General features: G+C 41.3%; 1 protein-coding gene across 1 annotated transcript in view; it reads left to right on the forward strand.

The window, feature by feature from the left end:
* Positions 1–1214: 1214 nt before the first annotated feature.
* LOC310949731 (membrane-associated guanylate kinase, WW and PDZ domain-containing protein 2-like) overlaps positions 1215–18004 on the forward strand; it is a gene marked incomplete at its 5' end in the record, with an annotated part of 86875 nt that continues 70085 nt past the window's right edge. Inside the window, one exon of the mRNA XM_083917260.1 lies at positions 1215–1512. Coding sequence (XP_083773386.1) covers positions 1215–1512 — 298 coding nt within the window. The remainder of the gene's footprint in view (positions 1513–18004) is intronic.

Raw genomic sequence — 18004 nt, forward strand, 5'->3', positions numbered from 1 at the left:
AGCTTGGCGTGCATGAAAGCACTGATACCTCTGTAAAGAGGACTGAGTGTGGTGGCGTTGCATGTGCTTTACCGTGTATAGTAAAAAGCAGGACTGGATTAACCTATTACAGGGCCCCAGGGCAAAAATGTGAAATGACCCCCTATTGACCCCCCACCACTGGGCCGTTTCCTCCTCTATTTATGTAGCCCAGTATCCCAAAATGTTCACGTTTTAAAAAATTAAAAAAAAAATTATTTACATTTGATGCCAACGTTTAGTACAATGAAGAAATGTGCCATGAATGAAAGTGGAGGATGTCGCGGTGTGGCTGTCCGTGAAGCACGTCTAAATGACTTGCATGTATGCTTTGTGGACACATTTATTTAGTATAATGCACAGTGTAAGCACAATAAAAGCTTTAGAGTAGATTTTAAAATACAAAACTGGTCTTGATTGAATTAAATAGATTATGTGGTATTACAGGTGTTGCCTTAAGGCTCTTGTATCATTTCAGTTTATAATTTGCCAAAGTGGTCGATGCAGTATTAACAAACAACTATGAATTTACAGTAATCACCACAAACTCCCTTTGACCACTTGCCCATTTGCCTTGTTGATAATCCAGCTACATAAAAACAAATCTGCATTAAAATACAAATGATGCAAATGATCAGAAAAGTTAGTCTCTATAAAAATGTTGATGCATGCTTGGACTTTAAGTTACCCTCAAAGATGATATTCCCCAAATACCCCAAACATGGTTTCAGATAAATCATTCAGGGGGGTGTCGTATGTAATGCAGTGTAAAGTGGTGTATCTTCTACATGTGTGCGTGATCACAGTGAGCCCGAGGAAGCGCCCCTGTCCGTGTAGTGGGAGTGAAGCGCCTCCTGTGTTACTTCCCCTCCTCTCCATCCTTTTACGCCGAACCAGAACCATTCATCTCTCCCCTCCTTCGGGCTTCACATCCGGGTCATCCGCCAGTATCTCTCTCTTGCGTCTGTGTGTGTGTGTGTCTGGTAGAGTAATAATAATTTCCTCCGCCGCCGCCGCCGTGCTGTACTGCAGCCTTCTGCCCGACTGCGCGGCTCGCCGAGCGGACACTACGCCTGGCGTGCACCGGTGATGATGGAGCCACGGGCGCTGTGAAGCTGCTGCAGCCGGTCGCACAAAAGGCAGGGATGAGACGGTAGGAGGCTTTTGTATGGGCCAGCCCGCGGTGATTAACGACGATGTCTAAGAGCCTTAAGAAGAAAAACCACTGGACCAACAAAGTCCACGAAGCTGTGATAACCCGGGGGAAGGAAGGGGAGCTGGGGTTCGAGCTCAAGGGGGGCGCGGAGATCGGCCAGTTCCCTTACTTCGGCGAGGTGAAGCAGGGGAAGGGACTGATCCAGAGCGGCAAACTGGCCCAGGATGAGCTGCTCCTGGAGGTCAACAACATGCCGGTGGCCGGGCTCACCACCCGGGACGTGCTGGCCGTGATCAAACACTGCAAAGACCCGGTCCGCCTCAAATGTGTCAAGCAAGGTGAGATGAACGTGAGAGGGGATCCGAGCGCACCGCCGCGCGGATTCAAAAGGCTGGGAGGAGTGTGTGTGTGTGTGTGTGTATGCTGTGTGTGGTGCGTTTGATTAAGATGACATTTGTGCAGTCATCTGTCAGTCTGCACTAAAGGGAGAAGCCGTGTGTTTAGGTGGGCAGACACAGAACCGTGCTTTGGGCCTGTTTTGGTTGGTGAACTGTAATAACGAGCGGTAATGATGGGTTCAGTCCACCAGGATCAGTAACTATAATGATTATGTATCCCAGCCGGGAGCAGCCGCCGTTTGTTTATCATAGTGTCGCTGGTTCGATGCCACAGCCTGGAGGGGGTGTGTCCGTTTAGGCTTCATGCCATAAGCCTGCGGTTTTCTTCTTATTTTGGCCGAGGAGGACAAGGCTCGTTCCACCAAACGGGCCTGCGCCGTGGATGAAATGTTTTTCTCCATGTTTGCTGCCGTTCAGACTGAGCAGACAGACAGACAAACAGACAGACGGATAAAAGGACAGACAGACGGACAGACAGTCCACACTATCCATGTTATTGCAGTGTGTAATTACGCACTGATGGGAAATTAAACCTGTGTAGTCTAATTACTGTTGAGCTGCTTTCATATCGATCAGCTCTGTAGTCAACATGCTTTAACTCCCTCCCTCAAAATTTTACACACACACACACACACACACACACACACACACACACACACACACACACACACACACACACACACACACAACACACATATTTTGTTTATGAAATGTCATCTGAGTTCAGAAGTGGGAAAATAATTGTGCATGTCTCTTTCAGTCTTGCTTTGAGGAGCTTTTGAGTGTTTTGTTATTGTGGGCCGGTGCCGTGTTTTGTGTAATTATTATTGTGGCCTGTGAACTGAAGCTGGAGGCTTGTTTGAATGTTTTCTGAGCATAGCAGTGGATTTATGGCAGCAGTGTTGACGGAGTGACCTGCTTCTGTCAGACGGCGTAAAAGCAGACAGGGTCCTCTGTGCGACTAGAACATTGGATTGAAGGAGCAGCGGAGGAGATGGTTATCATCACACCCTCTGAGGCTCGCTTTAAGTCCTTATAAGTGGCTCAAAGGGCTGCGTTCTCAGCCATGAAATGAGCATTACAGTGGCTTGTTCCTGGGACACGGGTAAAGAAGAAATCAAACCATTTTTTCTGTTATTTTTGGACATAGATCACTGAGGATTTGTCTTCACACTTCCTCGCCTGACTGCTTGCTCTCAATCTTAGTGTGTTCGTGGGTTGCGTCAATATTGAGTTAGAGCTGCTGACAGGGTAAGAGTACAGTCTAGTGATGTGTGAGGGGTTAAATGTTAATGTAAATGTATCTTAGACAGGTCTATTCTTTCCCTCCCTCCCTCTCTTATCCATTTAAACATGAATCTATCTGTTTATTGAACTGCCGACCTCACACAGCTGAATGTGGTCATTGGTAAGAACGTCCTTGAGCACTCTGCGGTTTCTGCACAGCTTGTTGTCTCCTTCGCTCTGTATTTATATTTTAGCTTTGTCTCTCTCCCTCTCCCTTTCTTCCTTGCTGTCATATTACCATTTGACTCCCATCCAGTGGAGTGTGGAGTGTATTTATGGCAGCGTGCTTGCAGACAGTTGCTGACACACTCACGGCCCGCTGAGGAATCATCTAGAAGCAGCTCTGCTCAGAGGCCACACACACAACCAAAATCAGAGATGGATGTCCTGTCTTGGGGTACACAGTCATGTCCAACTGCCCAGGAGAGCGTGCACACACATTTACGCATTTTAACAGACTATTTTCAGTCAGGTAGAAACCTCACTTGTGACCCTGACAGCAGTGACAGTGAGGCCTCATGGACCTCCAGAGCGAGCTCACAGTCGGACTGTGCCCTGACCTCCTCTCACACACTGTTTCATCTGCACTCATCACAGATTTCTAGAAAAATACACATCAAAATGCATACAGTAGGACGGGACACTGCTTTATAAATATGGGGATTTTATACACCTTTTACTGGACTGTTTTATCTGTGGCACTGATGCATTCTCCGCCCAAAATGAAGTTATATATAAAATACAGACTGAGCCACGAACACAGACGGTATCGTTTTCACAAGTCCTGTGTTGGCAAGTTTTCTTGCACACCAGAACACGCAGGTGTGAGTTGTTCAGAGGGTGTCTATATATCAAGTCACCTTCAGACTTCTTGTGGTATATACAGTACACAACTGTTCAGAAGTTTGTTTCCCTTTGTTTATTTTGCACATATTGTAAAAGAAAAGGCAAACAGAAAAGAAAATCTAGACAAAATACATTTGAAGGTGAGGTAGAAACCTGCTACAAAATTTAAAAAAGTAAAAATATCATATATATGTTAATTAAAATGATCTAAAAATAACAATGCATCTGTGAATATTAGCATGCATATCTTTTACACACCTAATTCTTATTGCAAATTATGATTAGCTGTTAATACATAGCACAGCACAATATTGAAGACAACAGAAAATAAAATCAATTTCTAAATTAAATATGGACAATCACGTGTACTTATCATCTTTATAGTTAAGTGGCAGTTGATACCAGCAGGAAAGATGTAGGACAAATCATGATTATTATATGCAAAATCGTTCTGACATCAAAGCAGCCGTCAATCTTTTTGACATCAAAGTTTGGATCTCCTGCTCTAAAAAAGCTGACCGGGTCCGTCAGATGGCTGAAAGGACTACTCTTTATATCTGAATGGTATTTCACGCTTTAAGTCCTCTTTAAAAGGAGACCTTATTTCATATGAAGGGTACCAAAAAAACACTGTGTTTACATGCAGTTTAAAAACCTGATTTTATTCAGGTTAAGGAAATACTCTGGTTTCTCAAACGCCGTGTAAACATCATACCCCAGACCTAGATAACTCCTTTAGTAACCTGGGTATTGGTGCATGACCGTGTGATGGTTCAACAAAGTGACAACTGAAAGGGCAGAAAGAGACATAAGTCGCGTTTTTCATCAAAGACTTGCAGTATAATGCCTTTAGAACTGTACACGTAACCCATATGAACAGATGCACCTCATTCATCTTACATGCACGCTCTTTTGAAAGGATTTTCTTTGAACCTGAATGATAAGAAAAGTTGCAAATGCATTTCTTAAAACATAGCTGTAGATTTTCTTTTAAATGCTGGTTAGAAAATGAGTCACGGGCTTTGTCCTTCTGTATGTAATTATCTGATAAACAGCTCTTGTCCGTGATCATCGCATCTCATCCCATCAACAACAAGCAGGAGTGAAGTGCAAACGGCTGCTCGGCTCAGCGAGGCAGATTTCTGAAAGTGCCACGAAGATCAGAACCGTCGAGAGGTGTTAGAACAGTATTGAGAGGAGAGAGGTGTGAATGAGCGTGTGTGTGTGAGTGCGAGAAAGAGGGTTGGACCTTTAAGAGAAGAGTATGGTGAAGGTGCGAGAACAGACACTTCGGGAAACAGAGAAAATTCCACCTTGTGATTTTTTTCTCAGATTATATTTAGCAGCACATATTCATTTGCACAATTATGACGTGTCTTTGTTCTGTTGACTTGTCATACTGACTAATGCACAACGGACAAAATAGTACAGTCTGTAGTCTTTCCTTTCAGGGCACCGACTTTAAAGAACTAGTGTTTACAAGAGCCCACTGTTGTGTCGCCCAACGTATTCTCTCACAAAAATTTAGATAATATCGTACGAAACGGTGAACAAAAGTCGACTGTGAGACAGCCACGTACCGGAAGTGGACCCGGCAGTCGCTTTAGGTTAGGTTTAGGCACCAAAGCTACCGGTACATTCCTGGTTTTAGCCTTCAAAAGGTGACGGCTAGGGTTAGGAATGAAAACGACTTGGTTAGGATTAGAAAAAAGGTCAAGGTAATATGTTCCGCACATGCACAGCAACGGCAACTAACCCTGCTAAACCCCGCAAAAGTCCTGTGTTATGGGACCGATCCATCACCCAACCTACCTCCTCAAGCGGAGATTAGCTGTCTTATACTAGACATGAAATAAACATGGTTAATGCACAAATAAGTAAGTAGTACTTTTCATTCTTATATGTATGAAAAATGCATGAGAACAGCCTGCGTCGCCTGGGTCTCATCTAAAAGTTGCACACACAACAAAGACTACAACTGATCCAACTAGAGCGTATGTTCTGAATGAGAGTAAAAAGCTCTCCATACCAGCAGGCAGTGGTAGCTAGTTAGCCGGATTAACAACACAACCCGATTGAAAAAATTAGATTTACCGCCTGGAAGTGACAAACTGTTTCTGCTAAAGAGCTTAATGTTGAAAACAATATTCTTACCTGATAAAATAAGTTTGTTTTCGATCTCACAGCCTCTTGACTTTGGCCATTTCTTTACTTTTTTCTCACTTCAGTTCCTTTCTTGCTTCCATTGAAAGGCCCCGATGGCCCCGACGAGGGCCGAGGTGCCTAGGTGCCTAGGTGCCTAGGTGCCTAGGGTGGGGCTGCTTGCTATTGGCTAAATGTCAGTCTGTTGTGTCCCTACTTTAATGAAGCAACATATTTCAGTTTACAAAACATTGTCTCTTAAAGGTTTCATTATGTTCCGTTGCATTGCTGCTTATCGGTTAGTTTTCCCTGTTTATTCCTCCGTTTTGGAAAACAAAACTAAACGATAATTATTAAAATGTATCCACCTATAAATAGCCCAGCTCTGTTTTGTCTTCAGTTGCCTTTAATTGGAATTAATCTTTTGTCATAAATAGCTATGGTTCAATTTCAGTGATATAAATAATATTAATGTCATCTATTTTAAAACCTTGTATTTGTCCATTCAGATTACAGTAGAGCCATCATCCCAGGCTGAATCCACAAGACATGTGGTTCTGATTTACATAAGATAAAAAGAATATCAAAAAGGCTATTTTCCCTACATGAAGGTACTGTGCTGTGGATAAGAGATGCAGAAAGCCAGTAACATGTCACTGCTCGCTGATACTGCCTGTTTGAAATGTAATTTTCTTCTTTCAACATTGTGTTTTTGCCTCTCAGAGAGGAGCGTGGAGGAGGAAGACCCCAGGACGTTCTTACCACTGGGGTTTATAAGAACAATATGCGGCGCTTTGTGAGGAAAAACAACATGTATCCAGAATGTTAACATGCCCTTTAACATCAAAAGTAGAGCACAGCCGGCCTTTGTCACACTGTGCTGCAGCTCTCGGCCACAGCATATATAGGGCAGGGCATGGCTCTATAGTTACTTATAACATTATCATTCTGCAGATTTATATAAACTTTAAAATATTATATTCAATTAACTTACCGTCCATCAGATTGACTGTATACAGTCAACCCCCTTTACTGTGACAACACCTGTCAAGTGTTTCATTCAACGTGTGAACATTTCTTCTGATTCCCGACAGAAGAAAACAAAAACAGGCTTCATTTCTTGCTAATGACGTCTTTGTTTCCGTTGCTAGCAGATTTTATCAGGTGTAGCTTGCTAGAGTAAGCTAGTGCTAATGCTAAAACCCATGCGGATTGGCTCTGAGCTCTTTTAAATGTTTCCAAAATACTTTTTAAAAGGAGAACCCTGAGAAAAGGTCTTAGATATGCACGTGTTGGCTGCGTAGACGACTAAACTACAATGTTAGACTGAAGGTAAAGCTGCTACATAAACGTTGGTATGTTTGTGTCCTTACAATTAAAAAAAAAACATACTTGGACAAACAACACAGTGGTCAGATTTTTGCTTTAATGTTCCTATTCAAAGGATTTGTAGGAGGAGGAATAATTGATGCAGTTTGGCAAATGTAACTCTATCCAACACACGTTTTGGCAGCAAGCTTGCTTAAACTAAATAAAGTGCAGAACAGAGCCTCTTCTCTAAACATTCATATACTGGCTTAGCTCTTTTCTATAACCCCACAAATGAATGCAGAGGTAACAGACTATTGCCTTTGGGAGTAGTTGACCACTGTAGCTATGCAAATCAAGTCCCACATGCTAGCGTTTGCAGTTTAATCCTTTCACTTTTCTCTGGTATTTTGTGTTATAGAGAGGCTAAAAAGTACACCATCCTTTGCATGCACAAAGCAACGTGAGGAAACACAAAGCTTCACACCCCTTCCATGCCTAGTTATGGTTGTTAAGCCATGATTGTATATTCGCCGTTCATGGGAAAGCTGAGTGGTGAATGTGAGCACAGACTCACAGTCCATGCAGCTTGAAGTAATCAGTGTATAATAAGCATTTCATATTTCTAGAATGTAGACCTTTGAGAATTGTTTGAGGTTGTCAAGTTTTCTGACTCAGCTGTCCGAGTCCTGCCAGTCCCCTTAATGTGGGTACAGTACAGGGACAGATGGAGCAGAGGGAGAGAAGGCGACCTTTTTTCTCCTCCCATGTCGCTTTGTTGATGAGAAGCTTGAAGAATCAGTGCATAACATCCTGTCTGCTCCGTTGGTATTAATAACTCACCGAGAGATGAGTTCTGTCAGAGGCGGAGGACGATTTTCACTGAGGCTAGAAGCTGCTCGAGCTCGGCTCAGAGGATCAAACTCAAGCTGAGCCGGCCAATGACCAAATATCCAACTGGTCCAGCTAAGTGAATTAGGTCAATGAAATTCTCCTCACCGTGAACACACTGCATGGGACAATCTGGGACTGTGCTGCTGCATGTGTACGTGAAATGCAGATAGAAGACATGACACTTATAACAGGATCAGAGTTTCTACCAACTAGGGGGATGTGAAATGTCTGATACATTTGCTTCTTTCAGTTCCAGTGTCCTGCCATCATAAAGAAAAAGGACTTTTTTCCCAGAATAACGGCGCAGACCTTTTACTGATTGATCACCATGGCGATGTGACTATATGATGCAGTGTGTGAAGTCGTAAGTTTTTCACACAAGTAGGATGAAAATCAGTTCATCTGGCTGAGATAAAACACCATGTTTTTATGATTATTCATGATATGTGTGTGTGTGTGTGTGTGTGTGTATGTGTGTGTGTGTGTGTGTGTGTGTGTGTTTGTGTGTTTTGCATTATGCTTCTTGTGGGAGCAACAAGAAATGATAAGGTTGTGTATTTCTTTGTGACATTTCAGCTGTTTCGGTGAAATGATCAGAGACTGGGCAGAATTATGCGTCTGTTGATTTAATCGGTCATTTAAATTGTCTCTAAATTATTTTATGTGTTCACATTTTCTGCCTTTTGTGTATAAATCACATCCTTTTCAATTATTTTGACTAGTTCTTTCTTTGGTAACTACCGTTTGGCACTGTGTAGACTATATAGTAATATTTTTGACTGTCATTTTAAATTTAACATGGGACACATTGTACTTATGTGGACCATTTTAGTTTATTTACTCCATTGAAGGACACAATATACTCTGCTACAACCTTGGGTGAGCAGTATAATAAATCAGATTATTGCTGATGGAAAAACTTGGGATGTTATTGCATCATAACAAAATCCTACATAGCAGCAGCTCCTCTGTGGCTTTTTTAGTACAAAGCAAATGGCAGCGGTGAGGTAAGTGTTCATATAATTTACCCGAGTGAAAGTAGCACTACCTCACTTTAAACACACCATCTCAGGTACAAGTCCTGTGCTCAAAAGGTGCAAGTATGAACTTAAAAATGGCTCAATGCATGTGATCAAATCATATATTGAGATATACACAATTATGTCGTCTAAATTGATAATAAGAAGCACAGGCTAGCTCAAATTTTCCAGACAATTTGATGTAAAATACTTTGTGCACTAAAGTTCTTGATAAAATGCGAAAAACTCAATGTTTTTAACTTGTTAACATGCTAAATTAACACTGGAGTATTCAAAAATAGGCTTAATCATGTGTTTTATTTCATTCACGCTATCTATTTATTGCATTACTCAAGAACATGCTACATTGTGATATATATCGTTATCGAGATATGTGGTTGTCAGGTGAGATGCAGAAGATTTTGGCCAAATATCTGGCCCTATCATTCATTACCCCACTGATGCATTAATGCATATGCAGCACTAGCCGCTGTACGTGGTCGAGGGGGAGCTAGTTTGAACTATTTTATATACTGCTGAGTTGTATTATTTATAACAGCGCATTAGATTTTATAAGCCAATCATATGTTTAGTGTGCAAAATCTAAAATTTCAAAGTAATAAAGCTCTCTTTAAAAATGTAGTGGAGTAAAAAGTTCAATATTTCCCCCCAGAATTGCAATGGACTAGTTAAGTATGAAATGGAAGCAATCAAGTAAAGTACAAGCACCTAAAATTTGTACTTAGCTGCATTTCACCGCTGGCGAATAGTCGCTACCATCCTCATCATGAGCACTCCCATGTGAGGTCCTGGCACCCTGCCTGTTTCCCTCTCCTGGCCTCAGTCTCACAGAGACAACCATCTTGCACATCTGGCTCATTATACGACTGCTGCATCAACGTGAACAGAAAGTTATTCAGTCTGTACGTGTGTGTGTGTGGGATGGTGTGTCTGCTGGCACACACACACACAGACAAAGAAATTCACAACATAACGTCTGCCTTCATAATGTTTTGTGCCGTTAGCTAACAGGGAGCCAGGTCTGGGCTGAATCAAGAGTAACCCCTCCCAGGTTTGCAGAATCCTATCTTATTCAGTCAGGCGGGATGGCGGCACAGAAAGCAGCGGATGGTTTTCATTCATTGACATAGTGTAGATTAGCCAGCAGCGCTAATCTGATAGCTTTGCCGTGAGCTTCAGATCTGAATGAGAAGGATTATAAAAGCTGGCGTCAGGAGCTGCAGGAGTGAACCTGGTGGATGGCTACCAACAATGTTCTGAGATTTTTATGACTTTCTAAAGAGGCTCACTATCGTTCCTGAGCTAAATATCTTGGACTGGAGCCAGCTGGTATTATGCTGTCTACACAGTGAATGTACAAAACACGAGCAACATTGTCACAATATTGATTTAAAACCCTTCTTATGCATTCACACCTCGCTGTTTCAAAATCCCCTTTTCATCTCTCAACCTTTGTGTTTGTGTTTTTCTGAGGAAAATGAAGAGGTATTGGATTTTATCTGAATTAAACTCATCGTTGTACCTCATATAATGATGCTTTAGCGCGTCACTTCAGGAAAGATAAGGATTTAATGGCTATATGAGCCTAACCGTGTTCATTGCAGCAGCAGGCTCTTCACTGTAAGAAATATCAGCTGATGTGTTTAAGTGCTTCATTTGCATTCATCACTGTAGTTGATGCTTCGTGCCAGCAGAGGACAGTAGCTGTCTAATCAGTTATCACTCCCCCCACTGCACTGACTATCCAGTTATTTTAGTATTTTATCCGAACATGGTAAAGGTTTAAATCTTTAACGGTCATTAACTCAACTGACAGATGCTGCTTTCTGTAGCGCTCAAGATAAAAGATGATGCAGTTGTAACAAGGATGGTGACTAATTATAACCAGAGCATCTCTCTGTAGCTGGTATGTTTATTTATGTGTGTCTTAAACAGCAAATTCATGAATAAATCATGTTCTTTTAAGCTATAGGCGCGGTATAAGATTTCCTCTGAAATGGTCAGTTCACTTAAATCATTAGCATTTTACAGTTGTCCACCCACGAGGATAGTTTGGGTTTGATTTGCCCAGAGATTAAAATGTCTAACTCAGAGATGTCAACCAACACCCTGAAATAATGGAGGTGAATAGCGTTTTATTTGTAATTTGGAGCTTGTCTTGCAGAAACAGGGTTCTGGGCTTTCCTGGATAATCGAACTGTCAGCTGGGACCAAGTCTTTGTTAGAAATTAGTTCCAATGTATTCTCTGAAACAGGGACATGTTCTGAAAAGAGAAAAACCCAGACACAAACATTGCTTTTGATTTTATAAAAGCAAACGTTTCGCTCTGTTAGCACCACAGACAAATCCAAGGTAATAGGGCAGCTGCTGAAATCTCTAAGACAGATATCTGGAACCTTGGACAGTAAAATAAAGTTTTCTACTTTTACAGGGAGTACATTAGAAAATCTGTTGTTGTTGTTTTATTTGGACGTCCCTACCCTTTAATCCTTTACTTATTTTATATGTTATGTATATTTTACTAAGATTGGCTCTTGCTCTCCACAGCAGTGTAGGCCAACTGGACAGAAACTGGCTGAAAACAACGGTGACCCCCTCAAGGAGGGACTTCCCCCTGAAAGTTTTGAGCATCATTTCCCACGAAACGGTGGATTTGCACGCACCAATTTATGGGAGAAATGTCTTTATTCATGTAAAGGAAAACCCAGGTCACGATCTGAAATATAAAAATAATAATTGTATTAGGACTTTTATTCTTGAATGCTCAGAACAGCGGCCCTAATACTCCGTCGTAGTTCACAGACTACAATTCAGCCTTTTAATTATTATTCTTGCTCTAATGTGCGTCTCTCTATAAGAGCAGCTTTTTGCCGTGTTTATTTCATCTGTCGAAGTGTTAGCCTCAGTATCACGCCTTTTTTTTACCTTTTAAGACAGAATTTCAGTGTTGACATCATATATAAGCTAAAGTTTGACACCTGACTTGTTAGGATGTAAGTTCTCACTGACTTTACCTGCTGTGTGTGTGTGTGTGTGTGTGTGTGTGTGTGTGTGTATAATAACCCTATATTCATAATATAGTTCATCCTAATTTGAATTTATGAATTTATTTCAGACATGTCAGAAATAAAAGAATATAAAAGTTTACAAAATTAAATTAGTTTAACAAATAATAGAGAAAAAAAACAAAAAACCTGTAACAACATGTATAAAATGTATCTGTCTGCAAAGGAGTAGGAAGAAGTTTTCACTTGTTTAATCCTATTTAACCCCTTTTGAACAATTCAGTGATTGCTGTAATCTGTATATTGTACAATTTGTAAATCTAACTATACAATAATCAATATTATAACATTTAATAAATAACATAATATATAAAAAGTAACATTATAAAAGTAAAAGCCTACATATAAACATCTATAGAAGCACATCTACATATACATATGGATATATAACCGTAAATATACATATATACCTCATAATTCTACACAAAGCAATTTTTTTGTTTGTTTGTTTGTTAGTTTTATTAGTCCTTCCTCATCCCTATACCTTCTGAAAATCATTCCTCTGTACCTTTTTTAAACTGGACCATGTTTGGACGCTGCTTTAGCTCCTTGCTTATTCCATCGCACAGTTTCCCACCAGCCACTGAAATGCATTGACTTTTTAAAGTCGCGCGAACTGCCGGCTTCTTAAAATTAAACTGTTCCCTCAAATTATAATAATGACCCCCCTCTCTGTCCAAAAAAAGTGTTTGAATATTATCTGGTAACCGTTTGTTTCTTGCTATAAACCTAATTGGTGCCGTTTGATAGTGAACCAGGTCACTGAACTTTAAAGTATGGAAATTTAAAAACAGGAGCTTGGTGGGATCATAATAACCGGCTTTATCGATTGTTCTTATGGCGCGTTTTTGAAGTGTGACTAGTAATGAAGACAAGAAAGGAGCAGTCAGGTCAGTACAGTTGAGCTGAATTCAATTCATTTTGGTTTGGATTTAGCAGCGTGAAAGGCCCCTGTAGTGATACAGACAGGCTTTATTAGACTATCAGACCATAGAAGCCAAATGAAGCATTGAGGAGAAAGCTTCGAGGGCGGCCTTCTCTCAGCCGCAATTATTAATTTTTGTATTGACCGGGAACACACCCCTGCTGATTTTAACCCCTCAGGTTTTTCACAGCTGCACCCCCAAACCAATGAGTTTCTTATTATTACTCCCTGTTGCCTCTAAGCCTCCTTCATATTTTCTATAGTTTCTCCCCATTATTGTTACTCGCTTCGATATAACAGAGGATAAAGTGTTTGGGCCCCCACACACCTTTGCACTTCCTCCAGAGTTGCGTTCCTTGACTCTCTCCGTCTGCAGCCTGTTGCTTTAATTCTCATTAAGATGCATCCTGCTTGTCGTGTGAGGGGCGCAGCTTGAACTGAAGAGTGCAATCAGGAGTGACAAACATCTCCATATAGCTGCATTTAAAATAGGAGCTGCCACGTACACAAAAACACGTACCTTCTCGTGTCCATCAGTATTTATCTCATCAGCATAGACGTGCAAGGTTAGGGGGAGACGAGGGAGTCTTTTGCTGTGGGAGGAGAAGCACTGCACAAGAAATATTAAGGTTGGCAATTCCTATAACCTCCCTCTTTTAACTTTAAAGTCTCATTTGCAGTTTGGGCTTGTTTCTCTTTGTTGTGACTCACAGGTTGTAAATGTCTGCCTGGCCTTGATTACGGCTCTGTAGAGAAAGACATGGAGGAACGTCATCATTAAGACTAGTCTGAGGATAGGATGGGATCAATATTAAGACCTTTAGGAGAGAGGCTCTGTCATTTACTATTAATAATGGGCCCTGCCGCCTGCTGTAATAATGTCATTAGGGCAACTTGAAACAGATACTTCATCCACTGCTAAATGGCCTTCACAATCCACCCACATGTACAATTCACTACAATTCACACACACACTCTCTCCCTTTCTCTCTCCCTTTCTCACGCACATACACAGAGGCCTTTTGAGGCCAGCTCAAACTACCTGCGCCTAATTAGGACTGTAAAACAGGAAAAAGTAGACCGGGTCAGATCAGAGTTGTCTTAAAAGGACCACTGGAGAGGTGGAGGAGGAGACAAAGAGAGAGAAATTGGGCAACTAAAATGTCAGATGGGACAAAGAATGGACAAAGGAGAAAAGAAGTGAGTAGAGGGAAATAAAGAAGAAGAAGACAAGGAACACATAAAGGTCTAAAGAAGTGTATTTTTTATTCATCCATAAGGATTATTTTTGCTCATTATAAGCTACATTATGCACACAGTCAGTGGCGGATTAAGGTGGAATGACATGGGCCCCTAGGCTACTGTTTGTTTGGGCCCCCAACATTATTTATCATGCTTTCTCAAAAAACACTAGAACAGAAGAAGCGTCCGCAACCTTCAAAAATCCGTTCAATTTAGGAATATTCTGAGTAGATCTTGTTCTTTCAGTCGTTGTGCTTTGTCTTTTGTCTTAGAAATGTTCAGTTACATCTGTGTTTTGAGTCAAGTTGTCTGCTGTGAAGAAGATCCATTACATTTTTATCAGTAGGAACAGGAAAAGAAAACATAGATTGAGTTCAAAGTATACGATAATAATAAATACATATATAAATATTAACTGTCAGTGTCCAGCTGTGGGTTCATTGGTTGACCCTGGTGGTTCTTGTTGAAGATGCTTTATTTGATGAAAAATTCAACTAATGTATATCATGGCCAACATAATTGCGATTCACAATATTAACCTGATAATCATATAAATATACTCACTAAAACACACTGGAATCACTTACGTTTCATCTAGTTAAGAAACAAATGTTTCGTATAACAGATAGGAAACAGTCTTAAATAAGGAAATAATGAATCATAAGGTCCCCGTTGTTGAAAATGATTATTAAAAAAGCCGTAGTGTAGAATACCATAAAAGCAGAAGGGACTTGCAGTGATCAAAGATGAACCTTACGTTTGCTATTGATGTAGTCAGGATACAGACGCAATACAAACGTTTGGTATGAGGTATGTCTGTGATGTCCAGGAGCTTTAATAGATTTTAAATTAGAAAACAGGTGAAGATATATTCCTCTTTTTACTTGTGTGTGTTACAGAGGTGATACACTGACTCCCGCCCTGCAGTTTTAATTCTCTGTAGCCTGTGTGTGACCTCTTTATGAGTGCAGGCGAGCTATCGATCATCAAGTCTGTCTCTGAGTTTTGTTCTCCATGACAACCACTCGGGTACAGCGCCACTTCACCTCAACTCTCCCAATAGACCCCAGCGTCTATCAGCAATCTCAGCCTTTAACCCGGCCAGACAGCTCCGCAGTTTACTCAGTAGAGTACTAGTGCGTGACGTGTGTGTGTGTCTTTGTCACATGGATTCAATCATATGTTTGTTTGCGGTACATGTGAGGTGTATCTGTGCTTTAGTTGGAGGTGTGTGTGTGTTAATTGTGACAATGCTGACACCTCACTATTGAACTGTGTACATCTGATTATGAGGTTTTATACAAGTTTTTTTAAGTATGTGTGAATAGGTTGCCTTGTGTGTGTGTGCGTGTGTGTGTGTGCATGTGTACAGTTTGCATACCAGCATGAGTTCCTGAAGCGTGACTGCAGGGTTATTTGCACTTAAGTTTGAACATTTAAACTTTGTGAGCAGAGAAACTTAGAGAATCAATGTGGCACGACTGTGCTTCCCTCCTCTCTGCCTCGCGGGAGAGTGGGCATGTCAGACCTAATTATGTCTTCCCAAATCAAACAAAATGGCTGCTGTTAACATCACTGCTCCTACCCCAAGCCTCATATTGCTGTACATACAAACAATGCACAAATTCAGTTAGAAGGGAGAAGTGCCTAACAGTATGTGCTGCTTGTTATTGGTCTCTTAGCCTAAATCAAACCATTTTCATGATACATGGACTGGAGGCTATTAGTCAATTAAGGAATTAGGCAATTTAAGGAAGACTGTCTGTATAAAGCTGACCATTGACTGCCAACAGCCAGTGTTCGCCTCCCTTTCTGCTATCTCTGCTATCTTTTGCAAGGGCACCATCGCTGCATTCGGGGCTGAGCACCGCCCGAGATGATTGTAAATGGTTTGAAGAGCTACAGTACGACCAAGACAGAGTGTTTTTCCCACTATCAGAATTTTAACTTGACTTTTCTCCAGCTGACACAGCGCTGCGGAGATAGATCTGACAATGCAAGACTAGCAATAAGTGGATCAAGATAAAAGCATTGTCAAGGATGAGGATTTGCTTATTTTCTGTGTTGTACACTGAATGTCTGGTGGAAATTCTGAATATTTTGCATAAAAAAGCCATCTGAAGACATCATATGGGACTGTGGGAACTTTTTATTTTCTCACATTTTGTATAGTGCACGATCAAAAGAATAATTGCCTGATTAATTAACAGTAAAAGTAATTATTAGATGCAGGACCAAAAACTCAAACTCATAGGTCACAGAAATTGCACCAAACAACAACAACTGTAGTAATACTAATATAAGAAAAAACTGCAGATCAAACCAAACATTAAATGCTTCTATCTCAGATAAAAGTGGAAGATTGAGACTATGAACGAAAATAGAACAGGGCTGGGTGATACGACGATAATATTTTTTTAAAAATTATATAAAAATGTCTATTATATATATTTCTTTATATTCCTGTGAATGTTCTCATTCGTCCAGGTCATCGTTATCCTCAAAGCAATTTCAGTCAAAAGCAACTGGACTGGACCAGTCCCAGCCTGGTCAGATACGTACATGAACTGATGAAGCCTCTTGGATGAGAGGTGAAACGTCTTCCTAGACACACAACCAGTCCAGTTGCTTTTGACTGAAATTGCTTTGAGGATTTCTTTATATTGTTTCTATTGCAATGTTGAAAAACCAGTGGCTTAACTGTGTTATGATAATACAGCATATACGTCATAAGTCGATGCTTTATGTTCGGATCCTTGCACATTATGTTCCTTTTGCACCAAAATGAGAAAATACTAAATAATCTTATAAATTATTGTGGAAGAAAACGTGATTGAGAAGGTGAATAACGGGGCTAGGTGTACTGGGGACATAGGCCTGATAGACGATAGAACTGTATTTGGGCACGATGACGTCCGGACACAAAGTAGACTCTACTGATTGTAAATGTATGGGTGTGTATTGGAAAGACCTGATGGGGCGTGTAAACGTTGTCAGCACACGAACATCCGTATAAGAGGGGAAGTTCTGTTAAGAGACACTTGGAATTTAGGAATTTGGGGATTTTGGATCTTGGATCTCTGTGAGGAGTGTGTTAAACCTTGATTCAATAAATTCCCCTTGACTGCTGTGAGACCTCTCTGCTGACTCCTTCTTGTAGACCTTTCTATTTTTATAATACATTGTTCTACCAAAACCGGTGGATTGCTTACTCCTGGTAGGGAACGAGTCCTTACCCCAAGTGAAGGAGTTCAAGTACCTCGGGATCATGTTCACGAGTGAGGGGACGATGGAGCGTGAGTTTGGCCGGAGAATCAGAGCAGCGGGGGCGGTGTTGCAGTCGCTCTACCGCACCGTTGTGACGAAAAGAGAGCTGAGCCGGAAGGCAAAGCTCTCGATCTACCGGTCAATCTTCGTTCCTACCCCCACCTATGGTCATGAAAGCCGGGTCATGACCGAAAGAACAAGGTCGCGGGTACAAGCGGCCGAAATGGGTTTTCTCAGGAGGGTGGCTGCCATCCGTGAGGAACTCGGAGTAGAGCCGCTGCTTCTTAGCGTTGAAAGGAGCCAGTTGAGGTGGTTTGGGCATCTAGTAAGGATGCCCCCTCGGCGCCTCCCTAGGGAGGTGTTCCAGGCACGCCCAGCTGGGAGGAGGCCTCGGGGAAGAACCAGGACTAGTTGG

Source organism: Echiichthys vipera, assembly GCF_963691815.1.
Source record: "Echiichthys vipera genome assembly, chromosome: 7".
NCBI classification, from domain to species: Eukaryota; Metazoa; Chordata; class Actinopteri; order Perciformes; family Trachinidae; genus Echiichthys; species Echiichthys vipera.